The following is a 12,045-nucleotide window of genomic DNA, read 5'->3' on the forward strand; positions in this document are numbered from 1 at the left end:
TCGGGTATACTCATTTGTAGACAAAACAAAGAACTTTAAATGTTATGAATACAATATCATATTACAACAACATCACCTTATTATTATCTGAAATCGATATATCCTTACTAATTAATTTTAAGTATAGATAATATTAGGTTGGGGAAAAGTTTCTTGGCTTATTATATAAAAAATCGAAAGGTTTTTTTTATATAATATGTTGTATATCTTGTAGGTAGGCATGGTACGTGATCTTATTGCTATAATCATTTTGGGGCTTGGGGCTTATCAAAAAAATTGCAACAAGTTGTTTTGGCAGTCCTCTCGTGATGTTAACCTGTTACCTGACACTGCCTACGGAATTCTGCAGAAATCGAAACAGGTAATGTAGTATACGTGGGAGAGCCATGCTTCGGCACGAATGGGCCGGCTCGACCGGAGAAATACCACGTTCTCACAGAAAACCGGCGTGAAACAGCGCTTGCGCTGTGTTTCGCCGAGTGAGTGAGTTTACCGGAGGCCCAATCCCCTACCCTATTCCCTTCCCTGCCCTCCCCTATTCCCTCCCCTTCCCTAAACTCCCCTATTACCCTATTCCCTCTTAAAAGGCCGGCAACGTACGTGCAGCTCTTCTGATGCTGCGAGTGTCCATGGGCGACGGAAGTTGTTTTCCATCAGGTGACCCGTTTGCTCGTTTGCACCCTTGTTTCATAAAAAAATGTAAAAATCTGAAGGTGCAAGATCAAGACAATTTTTGCTGAGTGTCTAAAATCTAAATATACAAGATGTTAGTGTAAACACCGTTATCCTTGAAACCATCAAATGAGCCCGTCAAAATGAACAATTTTTTTCTATGAGAACAATGCTGGGAACTCAAAAAAAATGCGTCTTCATACCCATACAAATTGCCGATCCGGGCATCCGTATGGGTATGAAGACGGCATTTTTTTTGAGTTCCCAGCATTGTTCTCATAGAAAAAATTGTTTATTTTGACGGGCTCATATTTTGATGGTTTCAAGGATAACGGTGTTTACACTTAACACACTGTATGTGACGTCCAACATCTATGGTAAAAAACCACACCCCTTTTGTTGATTAATTCCGGACGCTTTTTCTCAACTATTTTCTTTAACAGTTCAAAGTGAATAATGCCTTCCAATCCCACCATACACACAGCATCACCTTACTAAGTTCATAGTATGTAGGGTACTATTATATTATAATAGTACTATAATAATAATATTATTATAGTATGTATGAACTTAATACTTAATCAGTAAGAAGACATCCCTCCACTTGAGGGTCGAGCGTCTGCAGTCTCGCCACAAGGTCAACTTCAGTTCCTTTGTGGTGAGAGTACCGACGCATCTTCTCTCGACCTTTGAAGCGGAGGAATTCTGGCCGACTGATGTGGTTTACCGAAGGTTCCGGGGGAGACTCCGGAATGAAGCGCGCGTCACGTCGCCGTTAATTCGTGATAATGTGTAGTTGTTAAGTTTATATAATTTTTATGTATGTTAGTCATTAAGGTATATATTGTATGGGCCTAGGTGGCCTGATTTAAATAAAAGAATTAAAAAAAAAGGTAAACTTAAAAACGAATACGGGATACTTTTTCCTCGATCTCTTATGCTCCCTATTAGTAGGTGAAACGTAGCAGTGTACTGAGTGCGAGTTTAGTCACTACATGAAAAGTAACTACAATTATTTGGAACCTACAGTGTGACACTAACTCGGCAACTGCAAGGCAGTGCACGGAAGTGCGCAGGCCAAGTTCTAGCAGGTTAATTTTATTATTTTTTAACTTTAGCGAGCGACTACTAATTGATGCCAGGTGAGAGTACAAAATCACAAAGCCATAATCAAGTAAGTTTTGGTGCGTCGCCGAAGAAATTATTAAAAGGGACGATATTTACATTTTCCGTAAAATAATGTTGAATAATAACACGAATTTTCAACATAGGCCCACGTTCACAGAAGTTACATTTTATAGCGGTAAATTAGTGGCTTACTGTACACAGGCTGCAATAAGTGCTTATTAACAGGGCTACTGAAACTAGATATGGCTTCGCAATGAAATATTATAAATTTCAGTAAAATCGGCGCAGTGGTTTGGGCGTAAAGAGTTAACAAATAGACAGGCACACTCTCATTTATAAATGATAATATTAGCATTGAAATTATTTAACGATACATTAATACCTCGATCGTGGGAATTACAGACAGATTTTCAGTTGTTGGATGATTTCGCGCCATCGTGTGCATCCGCCGGCTAGCCAATAACAGAATAACAGCGCAACTCGCAAGGCGCGGGCGCTGAAAAAAAAATTAACTGAAGCGTCTGGTGTGTGTTCGTCTCTGAAAAAAGAAAACTTCAAAACCACCTTATAACTTTGCTAGAAATTTACTGACTGAATAATTGTGCTCAATCTATATATTTTGTTGCGGATAAAAGTTGTTGTGCCAACAAGATTTACTTCGCAGAATTTTACAAGCCGGCCGGCGAAGTTGCGACATTGGTGACTCCTTCAGTTCCTACCTTTCAAGGTGAGTTTTTTATCACTTTTCTACCTATTTTTCAACACTTTTCTACTACCAATTTCCACTTTACTACCACTAGGAACCACTAGGTTCGCACATAAATTTAGGCCATACCTACCAGTTCTCATGTCTATGGCCGAATCCACCCTGTTTCAGATGTGACGGACACTCGCACTGCACATTAAATTAATTACGGAAATAGTTTCCATGCACGTCTCGCTATGAATGTTTAGAATTTAGAGCATAGTTTGTGTTGGTACGATTCTACTTAAAGGTAGATAGATTTGAGTAGTGCAAACGGAGGAATTAAATAGGCACCTATGACCTACTAAACTTCTGTTACAGCAACGGTCTAAAGACAGGGTACTTGGTCAATTAGTCAAATTGCATTTGATAGTATCAATAGCGAAGTTACAAAAAAAGGTACGAGATCCAAACTTAATATTATTATTCCGAAAGTGTGTCTGTCTGTCTGTTACCTCTTCACGCCCAAACCACTGAACCGATTTTGCTGAAGACTGAATCCCGGAAAAGGACATGGGATATTTTTTTATCCCGGAGAAATGTACAGTTCTCCCGTGATAAATTCGGCATTTTGGCGCAACGGAGTTGCGGGCGTCATCTAGTTAATAAATATTCGGCCAAGTGCGAGTTGGACTCGCGCACGAGGGGTTCTGTTATATCGGAAGTCACATGTCAACGTATGTGTAGTAAAAACGCTTAGGTTTTCAGTTGCATTTCCATGAATTGCAATTGCAAACTTTTGCTGTTTCTGTTATTCCATTTTCCGTATTTTTTGATCAGATCGAATTGGACCTTCGTCGGGTGCAGGTTTTCTCTTAAGATAATTATTAAGTTTTTTTAAATAAATATTCAAGTTTTAATAAAAGTGATTTTTTTTAAAAAGTCTCTCAAGACCCACCAAGTAACAGTGGTGTCAGAAGTGGGATACCAGCACTAAATCCGTCGTTTCGCTGGTATTCCTTAACGGTTCGCGAAAACTGAACTGAAAAGTGAAAAAAAGAACTGAGTGAATAGAAAAACTATGAACCAATTCGTCTCCGGAGTGTGATTGTGTCCTTGTCCACTTCGTAAAACTCAAGTGCACTGTGTCTCGACAATAAGCCTTTCGTCGTAAGCCTGCAGACCAGTCCTGCACTCCTGCACCCCGACATCTCGCGCGCGAATCGCGATAAATCCGTAACGCCGCCGTTCCTGCCATCGTTCCTGTCATTGTTCCTGCTGCTGTTCTGCCGCCGTCCCGGTCGTCGTGCTGCCCTTCTGCTGTCACTCTCGTTGCTCCTGACGTGGTTGCGTTTGGAAACGCGCCGCCGCTGCCTGCTGTCGCTCGCCGTGCTGCTATGCCGCTCAAGTTCCTAGTGTTCCTGTCCCTGTGAGTAAAGCATATTATTATTTGTTATTGCTACATTTCAGCTATATTTTTAATCAGTGTCGTTCAATATACTTACCAAATTCCTTACCAATCTCTTATCCATAAAGTAACAATATTATACCTAATTATTTAAAAATTAATCTAGGAAAAAAAAAATTCTTTAAATTAATTTAAAAATGTCGGTCGATAAAAAGGCAGAAGTCTCAGTAAGCGAACAATTCCCTATTAATGTATTATGTAATTTTATTAGTCCCTATAAAGGAGATCGTGAAACTCTAACTGCTTTTCTAACTAATTGTCAAAACGCCTTAGATTTAGCATCGCCGTCTCAAAAGAATTTATTAAATAAATATATATTATCGCGTCTAGAAGGCAAGGCTCAAATTGCCTGTTCACATAAAGTTTTTGAAGATTTTAATCAATTAAAAAGTTTCCTCAAACAAAATTTCGGCGAAAGAAAACACTATAACCATTTATTACTAGATCTACAGTCATGTAAGCAGCAATTAAATGAATCTGTTGCACAATTTGCTCTGCGTATTGAAAGTTGTCTTACTGATTTACAGTCCGAAATCTATAATTCTGATTCTCTTAAAAAAGATATCTCTGGTCGCATCGCTATGACAGAGGATTTAGCATTATTTTCATTTTCATTAGGGTTACATTCGCGCTTAAGTAATATCGTTAGATGTAGAAGTCCTAAAAATCTAAATGACGCCATCAATATTGCTCTAGAAGAAGAAAAAATTCAAAATCTTTTATATAAAACTAATATTACTAAATCTAGGTGTAAAACCTGCGGAAAGACAGGGCATACGGAATCTGAATGTAATTATAAAGATAGACGTTCTTATCCGCCTCGTGATTTTTCAAAATTTCAAGGTCAAAGATCATTTAATTTAAATAATAATAATCAATCCAGCTCTCAAGCTTTTTGTAGATATTGCAAGAAAGACGGTCATGATATTAAAGATTGTTATAGAAGGAAATTTAATAATGAAAATCGTAATTCTTATAAATACAATCATGAAAATCGCAATTCATATAATAATCATTCTAATAATTACAATAAGTCCGCGAACGCGCATCATATTACATACGAGCCGCCGTCGCCACCGTCACCGACACCTTATGAAATTTCTTGTGAAAATGTCGGCGACAATTCTTTAAACTAAATGATCGGATTACGAAAAAGTGCCGCCGTTTTCCGACTAATTTAGGCACATTGCGAATTCCTTCTAAATCTAAAAATAAATTAACTTATTTTAATACAAAATCAATGGACCAAGACACGGGTAACCAGCCCCAAAGTAGTGTCCAAAATCATTTTCCAATGGACCAAGACACGGGTAACCAGCCCCAAAGTAGTGTCCAAAATCAATTTTCAATGGACCAAGACACGGGTAACCAGCCCCAAAGTAGTGTCCAAAATCATATTTTAATGGACAGAGCCACGGGTAACCAGTCCCAAATATGTGTCCAAAATCAAAAATCGATGGACAGAGCCACGGGTAACCAGTCCCAAATATGTGTCCAAAATCAAAAATCGATGGACAGAGCCACGGGTAACCAGTCCCAAATATGTGTCCAAAATCGAAAATCAACGGGCAGAGCCGCGGGTAACCAGTCCCAAATATGTGCCCAATCTCAAAACAAAAATCAAGTCCAATCTGAAACTCCAATTTATGAAATAAAATCATTTATAACAAAAATATCATTGCCTCATATCGAATTAAAAACTGAATTTTCTGTGCGTAATTTACGTTTTCTTATTGATACTGGCGCAAGTATAAGTCTAATTAAAAAATCTAGTTTAAATAATAAATACATTTTGTCTCGCGAAATCATTAAAATAAAAGGAATAAATAATATCGAGCAATGCTCCGAGTCTCTAGGTACATCTCAAATTAATTTCTACTTATCTAATAATATTTATAATTATAAATTTCATATATTTAATGACGATGTAAGTTTAGAATATGACGGTATAATCGGTAGTGATTTTCTCGGTCATTTTAAAGCCAACATTAACTACGATTCTAAAACAATTAATATTTGCGGGCAAACCATGGATATGAACTATGTCCAACCAACTTATATAATTCCAGCTCGTTCCGAAGCCGTCATCGAGTGCGCGGTATCTAATTACACACCTGAGCGTTATCCGAATAATCAAGGTTTATTATTAGACCATACTTTAAAAGATGGTATTTATTTTGCTAATAGTATTGTCACTATAAAATCAAATAAAAGATTTAATGTTTCAATTTTAAATACTACCGACTCAGCTATCGAAATTAAAGATTATTCCGTAGAGTTAAGCCCTTTCGAACAAGAAAATTCTTCGTGTAATATTCCGTCTCAATCCGTAAATTCTATTTCTTATTCTAGTTCTGATAGAGTCCAAAAAGTCCTCGATCTTATTCGCTGCTCACATTTAAATCAAGAAGAAAAAGAAAGTCTTTTGGAATGTTGCTCACACTACACAGATATTTTTCATATGGAAGGTGAACCCCTAACATTTACAAGCGCGATCGAACATAACATAGATTCAGGAGACGCGCCTCCTATTTACGTAAAATCATATCGTTTCCCAGAATGTCATAAGGAAGAGGTAGATTCACAGATTCGTAAAATGCTTGACCAAAATATCATACGTCCTTCGGTTTCACCTTGGAGTGCTCCTGTATGGGTCGTTCCTAAAAAGATGGACGCTTCAGGTAAAAAGAAGTGGCGAATAGTAATAGATTATCGTAAGTTAAATGACGTCACTGTATCAGAAAGTTATCCGCTACCTCTCATCACAGATATTTTAGATCAGTTAGGACATAGTAAATATTTCAGCACCCTCGATTTATCTAGTGGCTTTCATCAGGTTAGGATGAGTTCTAAAGACGCCCCGAAGACAGGATTCACTATAAATACAAATTCGAGTGTCTCTGGACACTACGAATTCACTAGAATGCCTTTTGGGCTGAAAAACGCCCCGGCTACATTTCAGAGACTGATGAATACGGTTCTCTCGGGTCTTCAGGGGTTGCATGCATATATATATTTAGATGATACTATTATTTATAGTCACGACCTTCAGAGTCATATTTCAAAACTAAAATTAGTCTTTGATCGTTTAAGAAAATTTAACTTAAAATTACAACCCGACAAGTGTGAGTTTCTCAGGCGCGAAGTTGCTTATTTAGGTCACATAATCACAGACAAAGGTGTCTGCCCAAATCCAGATAAAATTAAGGCCGTAACTCAATTCCCAACTCCTAAAAATCCAAAGGATATAAAATCCTTCCTAGGCTTAGTCGGATACTATCGACGTTTTATAAATAACTTTTCACAACTCACAAAACCTTTGACATCTCTATTGAAAAAGGATGCAATATTTAATTGGTCTCATCAGCAAGAATTAGCTTTTAATAACCTTAAAGATAAATTAACTTCAGCACCTTTACTTCAATATCCAGACTTCAATCAACCTTTCTTATTAACTACCGACGCTTCTAATTACGCGGTAGGTACTGTATTATCGCAAGGAGACATAGGCAAAGATAAACCTATCTCGTATGCGTCACGAACCCTAAATAATGCCGAAGGCAATTATTCTACCATAGAGAAAGAACTCTTAGCGATTTTATTCGGTGTAAAAACGTTCCGTCCCTATCTATATGGCCGTAAGTTTAAAATAATAACAGACCACAAACCATTAGTGTGGCTGTTCAGTGTCAAAGATCCCGGATCCAGACTCATTAGATGGCGCCTTAAATTAGAAGAGTATGATTATGAAATTGTATATAAAAAAGGAAAATTAAACGCTAACGCTGACGCATTATCTCGTTATCCAGTACATGCCTTAGATGAAAATACAACTGATAATTCAATGTTATGTAATCCTACACTGTCACCCGGAAGTGACATCGACTCTCATAACCTTCCGTCAATATCTGAAACTTACGAACAATTTCTTCAAATCTCGAAACAATCCGGTGTTACTTTTGACACCGTAATTCAAGAACATAATGAAAACCTATTAAAAACTAAAATAAAATTAATCGCGTATCCTACATCAGTCGATTTAGATGATTCTATTCCTTATTGTAGCGAAATTATAGACGCATCTACTAGTGAGCCTAATATTCGAAATATTGAACGCGAACTTCATTCATATTATTCAACATCTAACGATAATCATGTATTTACTCATTTGTTTATTAAATTAAATCATTTTGATGAAATGACTTACAAAGATATATTTAATGTCCTTCGTGAATATAGAGACATGATAAAATACTGGTATGCCGAAGAGAAAGAGATAGCAATATCAGATTTCACAGATCCCTTCTCTAAACTTTCGTTCACAAAAATATATAATATTATTTCGTTTCTTTTTCATAACACTAATATTAAAATTCATATCTATCATAATTGTATAAAATATCCTACACCTAGTGAAATTAAGCAAATTTTAAAAGATAATCATGACTCACCTGTAGCCGGACATCCCGGTATCTCGCGTATGCTGGAGAGAATAAAATCTCAATTTTGGTGGAAAAATATGAGACAAGATATCGAAGATTATGTTAAAAATTGTCGCTCCTGTCAAGTTAATAAGCCCTTACGTCAAACCAATCGGGCTCCAATGATAATTACTTCCACAGCATCGCGGCCTAATGAAAAAATATATTTAGATCTTGTCGGTCCATTGCCTGAAACATATGAATATAAATATAAATTTTTACTTACCGTTCAAGATGATCTCACAAAATTTTCACAGGCTTATCCTATGCAGTCATGTTCAGCTGAAGACACAGCTAGAACTCTCGTTAATTATATTGCTCACATGGGAATACCTAAAATGATAATTTCAGACCAAGGCACAAACTTTTGTTCAGATCTCTTTAAACAATTAGCTAAATTATTCAGTATTAAGCATATTTTCGCTTCACCATACCATCCTCAAACTTGTGGAGCTCTCGAAAGGAGCCACTCCACCCTTAAAGAATATTTAAGATCTTATATAGGCGAAAATCAAAATACTTGGGACCTTTATATCCCGAGCGCCATGATAGCTTATAATTCAAATGTGCATAGTACAACGGGTTATTCCCCTCTAGAACTTCTATTCGGTTTTAAGCCTTACATACCATCTAGCATAGATGTTCTCGATAATAATACATATACAGACTATATTCGAGCATTAAATCATCGTCTTTATTATAGCCGTCAAAAGGCTCTACAAAATATTCAAGCGTCTAAAGAAAAGTCAAAAAATTATTATGATATACGAACAAAGCCTATCATTTATAATGCTGGCGATATGGTGTATGTCCGTTGCCACCATAAGCAAAATAAAGCCTTGTCCCCAGTGTGGAAAGGCCCTTATAAAATAATAAAGCTCAACGGTAATCATACGGCTACGTTATTAATTAATCGTAAGCACGTACGTCATCATTTCGATGAAATAAAGCCAGCAAGTGACGATACGTCATAGTGTCCTAGGTCAGTAAGTTAGTAGTAACTATATAATAACTATAACATAATCGTAACATAAGTCCTTTCGTTCTATTTCAGATGCGCGCTGTCGCCGCTAGCTATATCAGATTACGTATCGCCCATCATTAGTAGTCCGGGCCTCTATTTCGATAAGCTCTTAGATGTTAAGTTTACTAATAATGATTGGAAAGTCTTAGCATATTTAGATATAAGTCATGTTCAACCGAATCTAGATAAGGTAGAATTTTTATTAGAAAAATTAAGCGTATTTTGTAATTCTCTTACGTCGTCGAAAATACAGTCGGATTGCATAAATTCTCTTACGGCGCTGAAAAATCAGCACCTTATTAATGTTAATAAGTTTTCTTCGGTTTCATATTTGCTTCAAAATGATAACGCAAAACAGCGTTTTAAAAGAGGTCTTATTGACTTAGGAGGTTCTATCTTGAAAACTATCTTCGGTACATTGGATGCCGAAGATGCTGTCAAATATTCAGAGGCTATAAATAGTGTCCAGACAGACGAGAAACATCTCGCTCATCTTATGAAAGATAATATTCATGTCATACAATCCACTATTTCATCGTTTAATAATTCTATATCAAAAGTTAATTTAAATGAAAAACATCTTTTGGAAAATATGGAAACAATACATACAATATTAGATTCAGTTTCAAATACTAATGATAAGCTTACTTTAAAAACTCAAATTAACTCTTTATCCAACTCTTTGGAAGCTATAATCTTAACGTCGTCATTCGATATCGACGACATAAATAATGCTATTTTATTTGCAAAACTTAACATTTTACACCCGACTGTACTCAGTCCCTATCAGTTATATAACGAATTAGATAAACATAGAAATAAACTCCCTAGCCATTATGATTTGCCTATACCATTAACGCTACAAAATATTCAGGAATTAACCGATATTTCTAAATTAGTTTGCTATTATCATCAAAATAAAATAATATTCGTCCTTCACATTCCTTTAGTCCTACCTCAAACCTATAATCTTTATAATATAATACCATTACCCGTCCCATACGATATATTGAAACCAGACACCTATATTCTAATAGAGCCGACTAGCTCATATGTAGCAGTAACAGGTGATCGCATGTTCTATTCACTATTAAGGGACATTGACAAGTGCAAATTAATAAGTGAAAAGTGTTTTGTGTGTGTGCTCGCCGACTTGTTCTCAGTCGTTGCCAATCCTACGTGTGAAACAACGTTATTAACTGAAGTGGTTACTAAACTCCCAGACTCTTGTGTAGCTAAAATTGTTCATGGTTCTATAGATGTATTTCATAAGCTTAGTTTTAACCGTTGGATCTTTGTACAATCAGAACCAGGGAAATCTCATATTACCTGCGAAAAGTCTGACGTAAATTTAGATGTAATTTTATTTGGTACTGGCATCCTGACCTTACCTAAACATTGTAAAGCATTTTATAAGACTTTGCAGTTCACCGCAGTTGATGAAACATCACTCGGCAACGTAACAAATGTAATCTCCAATTTCAACATTTTATTAGACGATTGTTGTGAACAAACTAAAATTAATAAAACTTTCTCTAAACTTCCACATTCTAATTTAAAGAACATTGGTAATCTTGATTCTTTACTTCATGCCAGCATCCATCTTCGTTCGATGGAAGATGAGTTGTATAATTTAGAAAATCCATCTCACTTTGATACATATGGAAATTATTACATGTCTTTAAGTTTATTTAGTAGCATATTATTCATATTTTATCTCTTATATAAATGTCGCAAAAATATTACTTCTCAGAAAAATCCTTGTTGTATTCAAATCTTTAATCAGTGTCATAATTCAAAGACTCGCACTGATCATCCAACATCTCTTGTAGTATTTAAAGATAATAATAGTGTAAAGAATGATTCTATGTTGGAAGAAACAAATTTTGTAAGCACACCGACTCCTTTGAAAAGAAATGTTGTTATAACTAATGTTGTAAAGGATCATGAAATGTAACAATTTTATAACTGTATGATTTTATTTGAATATTGAATAAATAATGATAAATATTATTTTCTATAATAATTACATATTATAATAATCTCTTATCAAAATTTTTGTGTCTTTTTATAATTTTGTGTTTTTATTGTGTATTAGTTAATTTTTAATTTTTAAATAAATGTCATTAATTAAATAGTTTATAATTTAGCTACTTCCTTGTATACTCCAAACGAAAGTCCAAATTCCCGCGTTTTTCAAATTACTTTCAAATTACTTTATTTCAATCTCTCATCACTTTGACATGTGATGATCGATCTTAACGGGGGGGCTGTTATATCGGAAGTCACATGTCAACGTATGTGTAGTAAAAACGCTTAGGTTTTCAGTTGCATTTCCATGAATTGCAATTGCAAACTTTTGCTGTTTCTGTTATTCCATTTTCCGTATTTTTTGATCAGATCGAATTGGACCTTCGTCGGGTGCAGGTTTTCTCTTAAGATAATTATTAAGTTTTTTTAAATAAATATTCAAGTTTTAATAAAAGTGATTTTTTTTAAAAAGTCTCTCAAGACCCACCAAGTAACAGTTCCGTACAGTTATATAGAGAAAGTTATTTTGTTTTTATAGCGGCAACATATACGTCAT

At 35.5% G+C, this 12,045-nt stretch overlaps 1 protein-coding gene across 1 annotated transcript; it reads left to right on the forward strand.

The window, feature by feature from the left end:
* The first annotated feature begins 3,829 nt into the window (after positions 1-3,829).
* Positions 3,830-11,415, forward strand: LOC121732689. The gene is made up of 2 exons (XM_042122641.1): positions 3,830-3,914; positions 9,489-11,415. Exons 1-2 carry the CDS (start codon positions 3,883-3,885, stop codon positions 11,413-11,415), a joined length of 1,959 nt encoding a protein of 652 aa, XP_041978575.1. The 5' UTR covers positions 3,830-3,882.
* Positions 11,416-12,045: the final 630 nt, after the last annotated feature.

The sequence above is a fragment of the Aricia agestis genome, chromosome 12 (genome assembly GCF_905147365.1).
Source record: "Aricia agestis chromosome 12, ilAriAges1.1, whole genome shotgun sequence".
NCBI lineage: Eukaryota > Metazoa > Arthropoda > Insecta > Lepidoptera > Lycaenidae > Aricia > Aricia agestis.

Bases quoted from the DNA above. Each gene is read 5' to 3' on its own strand.
- LOC121732689 (XM_042122641.1), top strand. From the start codon at position 3,883: ATGCCGCTCAAGTTCCTAGTGTTCCTGTCCCT. The intron at 3,915-9,488 runs GTGAGTAAAGCA...GTTCTATTTCAG, and splicing joins TTCCTAGTGTTCCTGTCCCT to ATGCGCGCTGTCGCCGCTAG.